Below are 17,862 nucleotides of genomic sequence, written 5' to 3'. Positions count from 1 at the left end.
ATCCTAAACTTAATTTTTTCCCCAGGAATCCTAAAGAATCGTCTGGGATGCCCACCTGCTCTGCAAGGTCTCTCTGCCGTGGGTCGTGCTCCCAGCGAGATGTCTTGGTACAGGACCTCCACGTTGGGTCACCGGGGCGTCCCGGCCGCCTCCTACGGCCGCATGTATTCCGGCACCGGCTCCCTTTCCCAACCCACTTCCCGATACTCGTCTCGCGAACACCTGGATTCGCTTGCCAGACGCCAGCGCTCTCGTGAAAACCTTGACCTGTTGCCACGACGACGCGAGCTCGGCGCCGAACACCTGGGTGGATCCAGAGAGAGGCTGGGCCCCGTTCACAGCATCCATGGCTCCAGGGAAGATCTGATGGCAAGGGGTGGCCTGACAGGTTTAATGGGGACGGAGGGTTCTTTAAGTGGTTCGAGAACACAGCTCAACACTCTAACAAGGCAACAGGCCTCTAGAGAGCACCTCGGAGGAGCTCTCATGAGCAGTCGGTCTCGGGAGCAGCTGGAGTCGAATGGCGGAGCGCAACCGTGCAGGGAGTGGTTGAGAAGCCTGCCGCCTCGACAGCTCTCACACCCCGAGCCACACCCACCCTCTTCACCCCCTCCACCAATCACAGAGGAGCCCCAAGAAACCCTGCCCTCTCGTCGTGGGCGCATAGACTCCGCCCCCCCATGTAGGTACCCTTCATCCGCAGCTGCACCAGGAGCTCCATCTAGTCGCCCACCTTCTAGCGAACATCTGGATATCCTTTCCTCTATACTTGCCTCTTTCAGCTCCTCTGTTTTAACCCCGCCTCCTAACCTAGTCTCAGCAGGCCCCTCCCCTTCCCCGCCTCCTCTCTCTGTAACCTCTCAGAGCATCTCTGGAGTGTCACCTGACTCTGAGTAAGTCCAGTCCCCCTTTTTTGCCTCACTGTATGTCCATTTATATCGGGGTCTACTTGTGAAAATGCTTTTTTCTCTTAACTTACCAATAATGTTATAATATAAACATAATGTTGTTGACTCTGTTTCTTTTTGTTTAGAGTTAACAGAAGTGATGGACAATCTTGATGATGCCCTCACAGCCCCACAATGCATTTCTGCTGATGGGCTGAAGAGGATCAAAATCAGCCAACTTGAGCGTTCGGGACTCCTTGCTTCACTCTGGGAAAACTTAAGACTTGAGAGTGAAGTTGTTCATCAAGGGCTTGAGATATCACCCTGAAAATCCAAAATACAAAGGGAAGGTGATGATTTCTATGCTTATCCTTTATCCAAACTGCAAACCTCAGATTTCAGACACTGAGCTGAAAGGACTAGAGAGAAACAAACTGTACATAATACCTTTTTATACTTTTTGTATCTTTTTCAACAAAGATCAAAGAAGAAAAATCTGTAGTGATGTTTTTGAAGACTGTGTGGATATGTGTTTAAGTGGGTAGAATCCAAAAACATTTTCAAACCCATCGCGAGCCAAAACAGTCCTCAACATCCTCATTTCAATCCTTGTACTCCAACTTTGTGTTTATGCAACATAAGCCACGCCCACTGACAGACATGAACATAAAAGCATCCATGGAAAAGGATTGGTATATGTAAATGAGCTGGCCCTTTGGATTGGTGGGAAAATCCAGAGACTGTGATTGTAATTAAAATGAATTATGAAACAAAAGATATGATTGGACCGTAATGATTGTCAGTCAAGAGATTATGTTTTGAGACATGTGACTTGATTGAAAAGTTTTTGTGTTAATCTAAACATATTGCTTAAACAAACTCCAATATTCGCCTATATGAGATTGAATATGTGAGGCATTTGGTTTAGAAAGTGTAAAATACATTCCTCAGTCCTCAGAGGCACACATTGGAGTTGGTTATAGCTGTGTGAAGAGACATTAATGAATGGATATTTTTTTAAGTAGCCTACAAGCATATTCAAATCTTATTAGCATAATCAAATTTCATAACCAGGCTTATCGCAAATATTGCTTGAGGAAAGGCTGCTGATTCCAGCTATTCATGAGATCCTATTTAATCCATTCTTTTAACAAAGAGAGCATATCTAAATGTCAGTGAAATTTCTGTGAAGTATTGAATAATCTTGGTGCTTCAGGGGAAGAAACATGCTGAAATGCAGTCAATGAGATAAGATCATCACAGACCATATCAGGCTCCTGTTTAAAAGGAAAATCATGCTTCATGTGACTATTTTATTCGTCTTTAACAGTATTATCATGAGTTTTTGCCAAAAAAGAGTGCCCTATGTCATCCGTTTATACCTCGTACCTGTGAAAAAGTGCTCCAGGATTTTTTTATATTCATCTTTTTATAGTTTATTTATTATTGCATAACTTTATCTTGTACAGACATGAAATTAATTTATTTTATTTAGTAATATTTATTACGTTCATTTTTCTTAGTCATATTCCTTTCTGGAGTGTTTGAAGTGTGTGTATGAGCTTTGTTTTTATAAGAGTGAGGTTTCATGTGTTCAAAATGTTTTTTTTTTTTGTGTGAAACTTTTGTACATGTTTTGTCTGATATGCCCCTCCTCTTCTGTTAACAAAAACAGATGTGCTCAGAGAGAGGGGTGGAACATGATTGGTGGGTGAGAAAAAGGAGAATGTATAATTGGTCAACATGTTTATTATCGGACATGTTGTATCCTATTTATTAGGGGGTTTGAAAAAAATCTGCTACCAATGGGAGTTGAGACCAGAGACCTATTGGTCATTAAAGGAGTTAATTGATTCCAGGCTTCTGTTTTTTCTTCTTGCCACAAATATTCATAACGGTGGAGGACAGAAGTTCTATGTGACACTTTTTTGAATAGCATGTTATCAAATGAAGTTACATACAATGTAAATGCTAGTGCTGCTTTTAAAAACAAGTTTTATAGTTTTGTTCTCACTAGTTTAAATTTTATTTTCACATTTTGTTTAAGTGATCTACACAACCCCATATCCACGCTACTGAGTTCTTAAAAATGTAGCTCTGTTCCTCACACAAAGCTTTCACACAATCTTTGGGGTGAACTATACCTTAAATACTCATTACTGATCACAGCCCTGTTGTGAATGTTCTATCCATCTCAACACTACGAGCTGAAAACAAACAATAAATCAATTCAACCAGTACAACAGTAGAAAGTCAAAAATGAGCAGCACTTATTTACCTGACAAATCTGCATAGTAAATGATTTATAATAAACTAAATCAAAAGTTGTTCCTGAAGAAACTATTCTTAGAGGCGTTTAAACCAAGAATGGATTATGGACTGTCAAAGTGCCCCTGGGTCTTGTGAATTACAAATGATCTGTTTCTGGCCCCTCTTCAAAATTAATCGTGTCTTTTCAACATCTTTTAAACGTTTTTGGTATGATCATTTTGTTTTTGAAATTGTGATTTTAATTGCACTGCTTATTCATATTTACAGAATAATTCCTATTTAAACATTACAAACTCGCAAGGGGGCCTTGCAGGACCATAATCCGTCTTTAGTTGAATCTAGAATTAAGCATTAAATAAATATTAAGTCATTAATATTGCAGATCATCTCTTAAATTGCTCCTCATCAGCACGTGTAAATTCTGACTCGACAGAAGTATTGATGAGAGGGTGGACAAGAAGAGAAATTAAACCTTTAATGGGTTTTAAAGCACCTGATTTCCCCTTCATCTGATAAAAACACTGGCATTCTTTCTCTTTGACTAGTTTGCCAGTAAAAATAACTGAACTGTTTTCTATAATGATGTTTTTTATCTTACCCCATTGTGAAATCTATTGAGATTTATGCAAAAGATAAAAAACAAAATTCCAGAGGGCTAAAAAACAGTTAACAATTATTTTTTGTCTCTCAAGAAAATGTCATTTGTATTAAGGATGTGGATACAGAAATACACAACAGAATTGTTTACAGTACATTCCTAAAGTACAAAATTATTGTTTTGTAAATAAACAGCAAAAGCTAAAAAACCTTTCCAAAAGAAATTTGATGGAGCTAAGATGTCATAAACATCATTGTTCAGGTCTGTGGATGGTCATCGTCCTCACTGTCACTGCTAGAGAGCGGAATTTCTGTACCCATCTTCAGCAGTTTTGCTTGATAATATCTCTTTTTGGCCTGTGCGGCTTTCTCTTTCTGTTTCACAGCTTTTCTCTTCTCCTCCCACACACACTGCTGCAGGAGCAACAGGCTCATTGTCTGCTGATGCTCCAGTTCAAACAGTTCCTGTCTGCGAGCCTCCCATTTTGTGGAATCTGTCACCGTTGATGAGTTCTCAGCTGATCCTCCAGCAGGGACACGTGAAACTGCAAAATCTCTGTGTACGGTGTCAGAGTTCAAGGCGTGAGTCCTTGATGCCGAGCCTGAGGTGCTTCCGGCATGGCTGGGATAGAGGAGAATGGGATAACTGGATCTGGAACGTGACCGGAAACGTTTGGGGAGGGGTGGAGAGGAGCCAGGGCCAGGAGGAATCCCAGAGTTAACTGGTGGCTGGGTATGTGTGGCCAGGCCAAGGTCAATGGCTAAGTTCTCCTTGCTGTCAGGTTCCTGTTAAAAAAAGGAAGTTTGCAAATAACATCCTCACTCCTGTCATGGTATACTAAGAGGTAATAAAAATAATGTAAAATAAAGAATAGGTGTTTTGCATCATAGCTATGCTATATTATTATGTTGTGCAATATTGACCAATTGGCATCCAGGACCAGATTTAATGTCTAGTTCCTGTTTAAATAGGAAGTTTGCAAATAACATTCTCAATCCTAACATGGGATACTTCACAAAAAGGTCATAATAAATCATGCAAAATAATGAATAGATGTTTAGCATTATAGCTATACTATATTACTATATTGTGAGATATTGACCAATCAGCATCTGGGACCAGATTAAATGTCCACTTCCTGTTTAAATAGGAAGATTGCAAATAACATTCTCAATCCTAACATGAGATACTTCACAAAAAGGTCATAACAAATCATGTAAAATAATGAATAGAGTGTATGAATTGACGTCACTTTCCCCAGTGATGTGTTGGGACACGCCCTGGGTGGCAAAACACCCAGCAAAATGAATAGGAGAAACAAAGAAACCAGGACTAAAACATGCAATTATTTGCTGAAATCACAAGCAGCTGGACTCGACGGTGATCCTTACGACTTCCCTACGACTTACAAAGGAGTCAGGTGTTCCTGGACACTGAAATGTTGTGCGGAATTGCGTTTCCTGATATTGTAAGCAGTCATTTTGCTGAGTGTTTTGCCACCCACGGGGGTGTGCTCACGTGGTAAAGTGACAATACGTCCATACCCTCTGTAGGTGTTTAGCATTATAGCTACCATATTACTATATTGTGCGGTATTGACCAATCAGCATCCGGGACCAGATTTATAATAAAATACATTTTCATGAAGTTTACTCCGATATTTGCTCCGACCATCTCCTATAAAAATCATTCTTACATTATTTTGACTGTGCTCAGGATCTTCATGTTCACTTCCATTAGTGCCCAAGAACCCTTTCACTACAGGTGAGAAAGAAACTCAATTAGTCTCCTTTCTATGAATACAGAAATGACAGATGGGAAGAGCAGTAGTTTCTTACCCTGCAATAGAGATCACATGATTCTAAATTACCTGCTCCAGGTGATCCGCTCCTACCCGAGGCAATGCTGTCGTCTCCATCTATTTCTTCCAGACAGGAGGTCAGGTTTGGAACCAGAGCAATCACTTGTCTCTGCACCTGCCAGGCACCCGACACGTACAGTTGATAATGTTTGGAAAGCCATAAGAATTCTTAAATCTCACAGAATTACGAACACACATTTTACGAATTACACATTTACCTGAGTAAGTGTGGACACAGGAAGCCCAGCGGCCTGCTGCTCCTGTCGTTTCTGAAGAGCCACACGACATTCCACTTTCAGCCGCTTCCACAGTGTCTTCAGGGACCCAATGCTGCTGGGTGGTCGATTAGGGAACGCCGTATTAAAGGCCTGAGCCAGCTCTGCCCACACAGCGTTCCGGTGCACAGTGGTGTTGGTGTCCTTCCGAAAATCCTGAACTGTGTCCACCACCGCATGAATTCTCCTTAGCAGGAACAGCTTCTGTTCCAAGGTGAAGTTTGGCATGCGGTATGTCATAGTGATAAGCACCGGGTTTGTGATTGTGAGATGATGTGTAGCCTGTGGCTTACATTGAGGTATTTGGGTAACTTAATGTATTCAACTTATTTAAAAATCTATACAGAATTTATAAAGAAGACACTGTTTTTTTTTAAAGAACAGTCACAGTTTGTTACAATTTCAAATCCATCTGCGCAAAGGGTCACGCATGTGTGTCACATGTGCGACTGTATTTTAGCGGTCAGAAAGCAAAACTGAGGCACATTTTTCAAGAATCATCCGATAATTGCTCCGAGCATCCAAGTCTGCTCCACCTCTCGAAGGAATTCATGAGGGAACAAAGCCTGGGCTGGCTCCATTCACTATCCATCAAGAATATTAAATCACACACGTACAACTGCGCTTTTGTTAAACGCAAGAAATTCAATGCACGAACACAAACGGCAAATCCTTAAATTAATTTAAAGTAACATAATAAGTAAAGCAGATGGTAATGGGTTCATTTTAGTAATATTCACCCGCTAACCAGTGCGCTAAACCCGAGCATCGCACTAGAGCAGTCAACCCGAGCTGCGGTCTAGACCAGAGCTCGAGATTATTAACGTTACTGCTCCTTTGCATTTACACAAGACTGTATGACAAGCGAATATTGTTTTATTTGTTATATTATTTTCCCTACTTACATGCAGTCATCAGTCTGAAGGTTTTATTCCGAAAATATACTTAAATCCCTAATCCCCCCGGGTTTGAGCGGTCCGTATGCATTTTAAACAACAGACAGGAGACACATGCGCAAAATGACGCTCCGGGCGTATAAAATTGGCAGTTCAATAGACTGTGCATTTCATATGATTAGTATACAATTCTCTTGAGTTCTACTGTAGACATATGGTTTATGCATCAGGCAAGATGCATAAATGTCAGAGTTTAGCAGCAGAGAGCGCTGATCATTTCATCCAATAGTTAAGTGTTATGGTGCAGTGTATGCAGTATTGTAAAATGTGATTGGACGATGCGCGATGTCAACGAGGAAGCGAGAACACAGGCGTCTGAGCAACTAAACATGCAGGACCTTGCGTGAGAAAAATATATAAATATTATCTTTAATTTGATCCCGAATAAAGTCACGATCTCTACAGTGAGGACGTGAGGTAAACTGAACTTGTTTGCGATTGTGTTATAAAGACTAACGGGTAGAATCAGAGGTTTAGATGGATTAGGTGCAGTACAGGACTGACTTTTGTTTGTTTGAATGACTTTCTTTATAGATAAACGCTTAATGTGTCTGAGAATGCATTTCTGCACTGATACCATTTAAAGTATTTGATTTAAACGAACAGTCACTGCTGAAAAAAACGATAGAAACAACCATTCTAATGGATTCAAAGGGATAACGTTAGTTCAACCCAAAATTAAAAATCATCATTACTCACCCTCAGGTTGTTTCAAACCTGTAAAAATGTATTTGTTTTGTTGAATACAAAACAAGATATTTGAAAGAATGTAATACATTTTCAGTTCTGGGACATCATCCACTATATGTTCTGTTGAACACAAATGATATATTTTAAGAATTTACTAAAACAAACAGTTCTGGGGCGCATTTGACTACCATTTAAGTTGTCGTACTATGGAACTTAAAATTGCTAAAATTCTTCCAAATATCTTTCTCTATCCCTTCAATGGTTATAATGGGAATTTTATTGGTTTTAATAGAAACTGTAGTGTCTCTGCTGGTAATATTGAGTTATATTGTGGGATGTTATGTGTGCAAATGAGAACAAATAGAATTCCAATAAATCTTACTAGAATAGGGCTAAACACACTGTTTTAGGTTTCGATGGTAAACAGTGTTTGTAAATGAAAACATTTTTTTTAGCAGGGGTGTGTTTATTAATTTAGGTTTATTTATTTGACAGATGCTTCTGTCTGTAAGTCACCATGAAACGGAAGTTGCGATTGACTTATTTTCCGTATTTTGACGTATATCCGAGTGAAACGGCTTCTGAAATTAGAAAAAAATGTAGGGTGGAGGCGCTTTATTTTGCCATTCCCTTTTTGATTGGTTTGTTGTAAGTTGGGCCTGAAGGCAAAGGCTACAAATGACTGGCCATTGGACAGTCAGTATAGTCCTACCTCTGTTTTGTTGCTTACGTCATGTGGTGAAGAGTTGTTGTTGAGAGGGGGAGAAGAGCTTAATGTGTTTGATTAAAGATTACAAGTGCAAATGAATAAAAAAAAAAGAATGCTGTGCACGGATAAATCATTTATAATAATCACTGCAACACTGCGTAAAACACAAATTTTCCTGTTTGATTTCATGGCGACTTTAAAGCAGTGGTTCTGAAATCCAAGATGGATCCAGGGGCCACATATGAAATATAAAAATGTATCATAAGTTCTATGCAATCAAACATCAGAAAAATAAGAAGAATTTATGTTACAGCATTGTATTACTAAATATGTTTTCGGTAATGTTTGTGTTAGGGTCTAAATGGCATTCTCTGGGGAGTCTGCTGTGCTTGTTGCCTCTGTGACTGCGCTGGAGTTTCTGGGCGATGAATTCCTGCTGACAGGTGATTGACACTTAAAAAATAAGCCTTTACTACAGTATCTCACAGAAGTGTGTTGTCACGATACCAAACTTCGGTACCAGTCGGTACTAAATGTTACGATACTAGCATTTCCTGCTGTCATTTGGAGGGCTGTTGAACAGATTATGAAAGACCTCTGATTGGCCATTGTGTTTCCAAGATCATTTGCTTCCGCGTGTATCTGTGTAAGCGCTCAGTAGAGAGTGCGATGCCATGATCATTTCACGCGCTTTCGGGTCTTTCATAATCTGTTCAACAGCGCTCACAATGATAGCGGGAAATGCTAGTATTGTAACATTTAGTACCGACTGGTACCGAAGTTTGGTATCGTGACAACACTTTTGTAAATATTTTATTATATCTTTTCATGTGACAACACTGAAGAAATTACACTTTGCAACAATGTAAAGTAGTGAGTGTACAGCTTGTATAACAGTGTAAATTTGCTGTTCCCTCAAAATTACTCAACACACAGCCATTAATGTCTAAACCGCTGGCAACAAAAGTGAGTACACCCCTAAGTGAAAATGTCCAAATTGGGCCCAAAGGGTCAATATTTTGTGTGGCCACCATTATTTTCCAGCACTGCCTTAACCCTCTTGGGCATGGAGTTCACCAGAGCTTCACAGGTTGCCACTGGAGTCCTCTTCCACTCCTCCTTGACGACATCATGGAGCTGGTGGACGTTAGAGACCTTGCGCTCCTCCACCTTCCGTTTGACGATGCCCCACAGATGCTCAATTGGGTTTAGGTCTGGAGACATGCTTGGCCACTCCATCACCTTTACCCTCAGCTTCTTTTAAGGGTCGTTATCATGTTGGAATACTGCCCTGCAGCCCGGTCTCCGAAAGGAGGGGATCATGCTCTGCTTCAGTATGTCACAGTACATGTTGGCATTCATGGTTCCCTCAATGAACTGTAGCTCCCCAGTGCCGGCAGCACTCGTGCAGCCCCAGACCATGACACTCCCACCACCGTGCTTGACTGTAGGCAAGACACACTTGTCTTTGCACTCCTCACCTGGTTGCCGCCACACACGCTTGACACCATCTGAACCAAATAAGTTTATCTTGGTCTCATCAGACCACAGGACATGGTTCCAGTAATCCATGTCCTTAGTCTGCTTGTCTTCTGCAAACTGTTTGCGGGCTTTCGTGTGCATAATCTTTAGAAGAGGCTTCCTTCTGGGACAACAGCCATGCAGACCAATATGATGCAGTGTGCGGCGTCTGGTCTGAGCACTGACAGGATGACCCCACACCCCTTAAACCTCTGCAGCAATGCTGGCAGCACTCATACGTCTATTTCCCAAAGACAACCTCTGGATATGACGCTGAGCACGTGCACTCAACTTCTTTGGGCGACCATGGCGAGGCCTGTTCTGAGTGGAACCTGTCCTGTTAAACCGCTGTATGGTCTTGGCCACCGTGCTCTAGCTCAGTTTCAGGGTCTTGGCAATCTTCTTATAGCCTAGGCCAACTTTATGTAGAGCAACAATTCTTTTTTTCAGATTCTCAGAGAGTTCTTTGCCATGAGGTGCCATGTTGAACTTCCAGTGACCAGTATGAGAGAGTGAGAGTGATAACACCAAATTTAACACACCTGCTCCCCATTCACACCTGAGACCTTATAACACTAACGAATCACATGACACCGGGGAGGGAAAATGGCTAATTGGGCCCAATTTGGACATTTTCACTTAGGGGTGTACTCACTTTTGTTGCCAGCGGTTTAGACATGAATGGCTGTGTGTTGAGTTATTTTGAGGGGACAACAAATTTACACTGTTATACAAGCTGTACACTCACTACTTTACATTGTTGCAAAGTTTCTTCAGTGTTGTCACATGAAAAGATATAATAAAATATTTACAAAAATGTGAGGGTGTACTAACTTCTGTGAGATACTGTATATTACAGTTTAATGGACTCTGGTGTGACACTGACTCCAGTTCACTTGTAGCATTGTGGTTGACTAACATTGTGGTTAATCCTTAAAAGTTTTGTAAACCTACAGTATGTGGCAATTTATCCAAACAAAGAATACTTATCACCATTTGTTTATAGTACATTCACAGATTTTGTTTATTCTCGGTTGTTATTTCATGTAACCACCACATTTTAATATCCACAGCTTTAAAACACCTTCATTTACCTGTGAGCTATTTTGTAATTATAGCATTTTTGTAAATGCCCATCTTTTGTATGATGAATGTGTTTTGGCTCTTTTTTCAGGTGAAGGACCAATCCTGTCTGTGTACAGTCTTCAAACATCACCTACAAAATGTGCGTCTTTGAATGTTCTCCATAACTTCCGTATCCATGGGATAAGACCTAAAAAGAAACCGCAATCTGAAGAAAGACAACCCAACACCATCATTTCATCTGAAGGTTCTGTTTGGAACGAGGAAGAACGGCTGATTGTTTTTGGAGGTAAAGGTGTGCGTCTCATCACCTTCAGCTCTCAAGGGCAGTGCCTGAAGCCGTCTGGCCCTCTGTTTGAGCTGCAAGATTGGGTGCTAGACATTCATTGGCTGGAAGGAGAACCCCACACACGTTTGGCTGTATCCTTGGCTCACAATGCCCTGCTGCTCCTAGAGGCAGAATCCGGTAATGTTCTTTCCTTCTGCTCTTGTGTAGAGACCTGCCTTCTCTACTCTGCACTTATAATTGGCTCAAACTGGGATTCTTTAGTTTTGGTGGGCGGGACTGTTTTTAACCAGCTGGTGCTTTGGAGACCCAGAGGAACCAAACCTGATGGCCAATCCCAAGTAGAGAGACGTTTGCTGGGCCACAGTGGAGTAATTTTTAACCTCTGCTACCTCCAAAAATCCGGATGGCTGGCATCAGCCTCGGATGACCGTAGTGTTCGCGTGTGGAATGTTGGCTCGCTCGGCGGAGACGCTGGTTGCGGAGAGGAATCGCCCACATGTCTGCGGGTGCTGTACGGGCACCAGGCCCGGGTGTTCTGTGTCAGGCTTACGCCCACCTGTGTGTTCAGCGCTGGGGAAGATGGAGCGTGCTTACTCTGGGAATGGGAAGGCGAAGGAAAGGTGGGACGTACTTTTAGAGGGCATAGGTCAGGTGGGGTTAGGGCTCTGGCTGTCAGCGAGGGCAACATGAGCTGTGGAGGGGGGTGGGTCGCAACAGGAGGGGCTGATGGAGAGATAAGAGTGTGGAGAGTGGCGCAAGAGAATAAGAAAGATGAAGAAGAAGCTCAGGTGGATCTGGGGTTCAAAGCACGAGGTTGCCCTAAAGTGATCAGATTAGTGGGTGAAGGTGCAGATGTGAAAACACTAGTCTGTACTGATCAGGGAGAGGTGTGTGTCAGTCAAAGTCAAAATTGGGATGGCATTTGGCAAGGGGGAGCTGACTTTCAGTCGTATTGTGTAATGGAGGTCACAAGTATCCAGAAGTCCAGTTCTGTTGTGTGGGTTTGTGCTGTGGGTAATCTCAAAGGAGGTGTCCAGGTGTTCCCTGTGGGACAGCCAGATGTGGGTGTGCTGCTAAAAGCTGGTCACGGTAAAGTTCACTCTGTGCTTTGGGTAAAGAGTGTGTTTGACGGGTGTGAGGGTTCGTGTCTTCTCGCATCGGGCTCTGAAGGGTTGGTGTATAGGTGGAAAATAACAGTGTTAGAAAGTGAAACAGGCCTGCAAATAGAGAAGAAAATACTTCCTCCCTTTCTGCTGCCGCCTTGTGCCAAGCGCTGGCTGACCGCTGCCGTTGCTCTATCACACAAAGAGGGGTTGTACCTGTGTGGTGACCGCCGTGGGTCACTGCTGCTCTACATTGAAATGGAGAGAAATGGCCAAAGAAACAAAGACTTGAAAGATACAGAGACTGAGAACAGGCAACAGAGAGCAGAGCAAGAAAAACCCAACAAGACTGAAAATATAATTAGTGTAAAGGAAAACATTGACCATCTGTCTCCCATCAGCACCCTCTTCGGTGTCCATGGAAAGCAGGGTGTGACGTCTGTGTGTGAGCATCAGGGTGTGTGTTACACTACAGGTCGAGATGGATGTGTAAGAATACTAACTATCAAAGAAAAGGTTCTGACCGTCCGTCGAATTCAGCGAGCCTGCAGAGGAATGGACTGGCTGGAGAAGGTTCTGTTTCTGAACTCTCACAGACCAGAACTAGAAGAAACAATTGAAAGGGTTGAGGAGAGGGAGGAGGTAAGAAATAATGAAAGCATCGCTGAGGCTCGCTTCGTTATGGTTGGCTTCCACTCCATAAACTTTGTTATATGGGACCCTCACAGACAAGAGAAACTCTTATCGGTTTCCTGTGGAGGAGGCCATCGATCCTGGGTGTACAGACTCCCGACACACACCCACACACACCCACACCCTCAGCCGCACACGCTCGTACAGGGCACCCTAGTGTTCATCAAACAAGGAGCCGTCATCGCGTCTCGTTCATTAGCATCCACAGAAGCCAATGTGAATGGACACATGCTGAAGGAGGGGCTTCATGGACGAGGCATCGGATGTGTGCGCCGACTTGGTTGTCTCACAAACGCATCATCAGAACTTTGGGAAGTTTTTGTTACTGGTGGGGAGGATACCATAGTAAGTGTACTTGCCATTAAACCGCAGAGTGGAACTGTGAAGGTGCTCGCTGTTCTGACAGACCACATCTCGAATGTTCGCACGCTGGCTACTGTCAAAAGAGGAGAAGGGAATGAAAGTGGGATGGATGAGAGCACCTTGGCCCTCTCGTTTATGGTGTTCTCGGCGGGAGGACGGGCCCAGCTGCAATGTTACAGGATTCTGATTCGTCTAGATGAGCTGCGGGATCAGCCAGTCTGTCAGGTGACTCAGATAGCTGGCCATCGATTGGATGAGCAGTGGGAACGGAAGCGGAACCGACACAAGACTGTCAAAATGGATCCTGAGACTAGGTTTGTGTGTGTATATGTATGTAATAATACTCTAATTCTATGTAATTTTTGTCACACGAGATACAGTTTTGTCACAAAAAAAGGTTTTCCTAACTCACAAGGTTTCTTGCAAACTGCTACTGACCACTAGAGGTCAGACAAAGCTAACGTACCCACTTGCAGTGTAAACATAACTGTGGTTGTGTTCTTGTTAAAGAGCAGTTCATTCAAATGCTTTTTCATTTTTGCAGGTACATGTCTATGGCTGTGGTGCATGATGGGAATGAGTGTGTCCTCTTAGCTCTGGGCTGTAGTGACGGTGCAGTAAGGTGCTTTGATTTTTGTGATTTTAAGGATATGAATTAGGGTCGTCACAATATCAGATTTTCACGATTATTGTGGCCAAAATAATTCACTGTAACATTATTATTGTTGTATCTATTGAAATAAAATAAAACAATTATGCTATCAGTCAAATCATTGTTAATTTAGTTTATTTTGTGTTTCTTGGCCAAAGAATCACACTCTAGTAGGGAGGCAGACTGTCATCTGCTATGTTGAAGTGTCGACCATAAACTAACACTGAATTGTTTATGATAATCATATTGGTTGTGTCAACATGATGTCAGCCATCAGCTATTAATGCCATAGTTATTGTCAATAAGGGTATTTTGTGACACCACTAATATGAATGAAAGAAAAATGAATTTCAAATTTTAACATTAGTGTTTACTTTAATATGTTGTGTTGTTTTTTAGGCTGTTCAGTGTGACTGAGAGCAACATAAGAATTGAGATGCTATGGGAATGTTTTTATCATCAGAGGTGTGTGCTCAGCGTCACCGCACACATGCTGAAGGACTCCCAGGGCAAAGAGTGAGAAAACACTGTTTTTATCAAATACTTTTAATAAACATTTTATGATTCCATATTTTAATTTCGAACACATATTTTCTCTCTTTCTCAGGCTTTTGTTGCTGTTCACTGGCACTACAGATGGTTGTATATCTGTGTGGGATTTAACAGCAGTTTTGAACAGTAAGGCCAGTGTCAGCTGGCAGGGTGAGTCATGCACATATACCAGACCATAACCACTTTTTAATTAAGTAGTTATTTTTATTTCAGTTTTGTAAGATTCATGTATGTGAGGATGTGATGTTCTTGTATGTGTCTTTTGGCTATAATATAATTTTTTTAATTATTAGTAGATCAGTAGATGAGGCGACCTTGAAAAAGGTGTTTTGTAGCGCAATTTAGGCTTAGCAAACCAAAGTTATTATACAGTTCATGTCATGTTTAATTATCTACCGGAAATATGCTGTTCAATTGTGATTTTTGCCAGTGATTTTAGAAATATATGAGTTCCCCATTCAAATATATAGGCTGTGGACTTGCTATGACGTAAATAGCTAACCAGAGGCGTTGCAAACATGGCCGCCAAGTAGCACAACTTCCGTAAACAGACTTTGGTTTAGAGCATTAATCCCATGAAATTAAAATTGACATCATATGTCATGTCTTGCTTGACATTACACTCACCTAAAGGATTATTAGGAACACCTGTTCAATTTCTCATTAATGCAATTATCTAATCAACCAATCACATGGCAGTTGCTTCAATGCATTTAGGGGTGTGGTCCTGGTCAAGACAATCTCCTGAACTCCAAACTGAATGTCAGAATGGGAAAGAAAGGTGATTTAAGCAATTTTGAGCGTGGCATGGTTGTTGGTGCCAGACGGGCCGGTCTGAGTATTTCACAATCTGCTCAGTTACTGGGATTTTCACGCACAACCATTTCTAGGGTTTACAAAGAATGGTGTGAAAAGGGAAAAACATCCAGTATGCGGCAGTCCTGTGGGCGAAAATGCCTTGTTGATGCTAGAGGTCAGAGGAGAATGGGCCGACTGATTCAAGCTGATAGAAGAGCAACTTTGACTGAAATAACCACTCGTTACAACCGAGGTATGCAGCAAAGCATTTGTGAAGCCACAACACGCACAACCTTGAGGCAGATGGGCTACAACAGCAGAAGACCCCACCGGGTACCACTCATCTCCACTACAAATAGGAAAAAGAGGCTACAATTTGCACGAGCTCACCAAAATTGGACAGTTGAAGACTGGAAAAATGTTGCCTGGTCTGATGAGTCTCGATTTCTGTTGAGACATTCAAATGGTAGAGTCAGAATTTGGCGTAAACAGAATGAGAACATGGATCCATCATGCCTTGTTACCTCTGTGCAGGCTGGTGGTGGTGGTGTAATGGTGTGGGGGATGTTTTCTTGGCACACTTTAGGCCCCTTAGTGCCAATTGGGCATCGTTTAAATGCCACGGCCTACCTGAGCATTGTTTCTGACCATGTCCATCCCTTTATGACCACCATGTACCCATCCTCTAATGGCTACTTCCAGCAGGATAATGCACCATGTCACAAAGCTCGAATCATTTCAAATTGGTTTCTTGAACATGACAATGAGTTCACTGTACTAGAATGGCCCCCACAGTCACCAGATCTCAACCCGATAGAACATCTTTGGGATGTGGTGGAACGGGAGCTTCGTGCCCTGGATGTGCATCCCACAAATCTCCATCAACTGCAAGATGCTATCCTATCAATATGGGCCAACATTTCTAAAGAATGCTTTCAGCACCTTGTTGAATCAATGCCACGTAGAATTAAGGCAGTTCTGAAGGCGAAAGGGGGTCAAACACCGTATTAGTATGGTGTTCCTAATAATCCTTTAGGTGAGTGTATATATCCAGTAGCTTTGATAAAAGAGTTATTATAGTTATGTTCACAGTTTTATTCGTCTTTCAAATGAGCTTTTATTTTAATATTTTTTGTTTTTATGTAATATTTTAGTTAATTTTTTTATAAATTTTGTTATGTGCTTTTGTGATTATAATTTATTTGTTATTTATTATAATTTATTTAGTTTCGTTTTTAGTTATTTTCAGTTAATAATTTTAGTGCCTCAACTTATCATTTAGTTAGAAGTTTTTCAAATAATATTTAGGCCAATATTTGATTTATTATTTAATTAAAATAAATGTATAATAGTTTTACTAAACTATAATAACATTGTTTGATACCTTCTATAGGCCAGAGAGTTCTGCTAAAAGTTTCTGCTAATAATGATTTATTCTGTGTGTGCATTAGGTCCATCTGCCCCATTCTTTTCCATACCTGTTCACCAAAGTGGAGTCAATACTCTTGCATTATCACAGTGGAGAGTCCCTGGACAAACAGGAGAAAATCTCATCTCATTGGCCAGTGGTGGAGATGATGGACAGCTATCTTTGCTGCATATCATAGTAAAGCAAGAACAGCAGGAAAATGGAGGCGTGTCTTTACAGCTGCGTTCTCATTGGTCAGTCCCCTTAGCACACTCTTCCCCCCTTACCGGGTTGTGTTCGATAAGCCCAAACTTGCTGGTGTCAACCTCACCGGACCAGCGCATGTGTTTGTGGAGTGTGAGCAGTGATGGACTGATGGACCCACAGAAGGTGCTGTTCTCACACACTGCAGATGCTGCTGGTTTGTGGGCGTGGTTAGAGGCTGGACCAGTGGGAGGAGCCTGGGTTGTTGTATGTGGACAGGGATTGCAGCTGTTTAAGTTAACACAGGGAGAGATGAATAAACAGAATAAAGATTTTGGCATGAGGCAAAAAGGTGATGAGAGAAGGAAAGTGTTGTTTTCGCATCGTTTCTTGAAGACTTGATATTGGCTTTAATTTACATTGCATATTTATAAATTAAGAAACCAAAGAGTTTTAACTGTAAAGTTTTTCAAATAAACGTTTTTAATTAATGTGTACGTGTAACATTTTCTGTTGTTTACTTCAGTGCTGAAAGGGATTTTTTGTTTGTGTATCTTGTGAGGTCTTCACACATTTCAACATGGCCAATGGCTCAGTGAAAGTCCCAACTGAAATGTTTGGACACCTGACTGATGCTTATGTAAACCTGATCTACTAGATCTTGACAATTGTGTAAATATGTATGATTTTTTTCATTTTGAATGGATTTGGAGTTGGCCCAGGTCGTGAAGAAAAAGCAGTCAACAAGTGTACATTCCTTCAAGACATGTTGGTTTAATGTGATCCAGCCAGGCAACCCATACAACCATTTATTATTACCAAATATTTTTTAGTTATAATAAAGAACAATACAGGTGTGTAAAAAGGTTTTCATTTTTATTATATATGATTTTGCACCTGCATGTGTGTTTATAAATGTATGTGTCGCACAACTTACAGGTGGGTTCAT

At 41.5% G+C, this 17,862-nt stretch overlaps 3 protein-coding genes across 4 annotated transcripts in view; 2 read left to right on the top strand and 1 right to left on the bottom strand.

Annotated features, from left to right (window-relative positions):
• celsr3 (cadherin, EGF LAG seven-pass G-type receptor 3) overlaps positions 1-2,741 on the top strand; it is a 37,423-nt gene extending 34,682 nt beyond the window's left edge. Inside the window, 2 exon segments of the mRNA XM_057356290.1 lie at positions 26-893; positions 1,034-2,741. Of these exon segments, the coding sequence (XP_057212273.1) occupies positions 26-893; positions 1,034-1,061 (896 nt within the window). The 3' untranslated portion in view covers positions 1,062-2,741.
• Positions 2,742-2,864: 123 nt separating this feature from the next.
• LOC130567864 (uncharacterized) lies at positions 2,865-6,975 on the bottom strand. Its single transcript, XM_057356327.1, has 4 exons — positions 5,836-6,975; positions 5,627-5,732; positions 5,453-5,514; positions 2,865-4,541 (listed from the first exon to the last, which is right to left on the bottom strand). The coding sequence occupies exons 1-4, from the start codon at positions 6,130-6,132 to the stop codon at positions 4,014-4,016; spliced, it is 993 nt and encodes a 330-aa protein (XP_057212310.1). The 5' UTR covers positions 6,133-6,975; the 3' UTR covers positions 2,865-4,013.
• A 162-nt stretch (positions 6,976-7,137) lies between these two features.
• On the top strand, positions 7,138-17,406 carry wdr6 (WD repeat domain 6). Of its 2 annotated transcripts, XM_057356292.1 has the most exons (7): positions 7,138-7,265; positions 8,602-8,690; positions 10,943-13,613; positions 13,844-13,921; positions 14,351-14,467; positions 14,559-14,653; positions 16,753-17,406. In XM_057356292.1, the coding sequence occupies exons 2-7, from the start codon at positions 8,609-8,611 to the stop codon at positions 17,313-17,315; spliced, it is 3,606 nt and encodes a 1,201-aa protein (XP_057212275.1). In that variant the 5' UTR covers positions 7,138-7,265; positions 8,602-8,608; the 3' UTR covers positions 17,316-17,406. The 2 variants fall into 2 exon arrangements, with proteins under 2 accessions (XP_057212275.1, XP_057212276.1); XM_057356293.1 differs by lacking the exon at positions 13,844-13,921.
• The last annotated feature ends 456 nt before the right edge of the window (positions 17,407-17,862 follow it).

This window comes from Triplophysa rosa, linkage group LG17, assembly GCF_024868665.1.
Source record: "Triplophysa rosa linkage group LG17, Trosa_1v2, whole genome shotgun sequence".
Taxonomy (NCBI): Eukaryota; Metazoa; Chordata; class Actinopteri; order Cypriniformes; family Nemacheilidae; genus Triplophysa; species Triplophysa rosa.
This window is presented reverse-complemented; position numbering and strand designations above follow the sequence as displayed.

What these genes read in the sequence shown, in the direction of transcription:
- LOC130567864 (XM_057356327.1), bottom strand. Translation starts at nt 6,132, where the DNA reads ATGACATACCGCATGCCAAACTTCACCTTGGAACAGAAGCTGTTCCTG. An exon ending in CTGTGTCCACACTTACTCAG is followed by an intron (nt 5,733 to 5,835) that starts GTAAATGTGTAA and finishes GGTGCCTGGCAG; the next exon opens with GTGCAGAGACAAGTGATTGC. An exon ending in GAGCGGATCACCTGGAGCAG is followed by an intron (nt 5,515 to 5,626) that starts GTAATTTAGAAT and finishes TCTCACCTGTAG; the next exon opens with TGAAAGGGTTCTTGGGCACT.
- wdr6 (XM_057356292.1), top strand. Translation starts at nt 8,609, where the DNA reads ATGGCATTCTCTGGGGAGTCTGCTGTGCTTGTTGCCTCTGTGACTGCG. An exon ending in AAAATGGATCCTGAGACTAG is followed by an intron (nt 13,614 to 13,843) that starts GTTTGTGTGTGT and finishes TCATTTTTGCAG; the next exon opens with GTACATGTCTATGGCTGTGG. An exon ending in GGCCAGTGTCAGCTGGCAGG is followed by an intron (nt 14,654 to 16,752) that starts GTGAGTCATGCA and finishes TGTGTGCATTAG; the next exon opens with GTCCATCTGCCCCATTCTTT.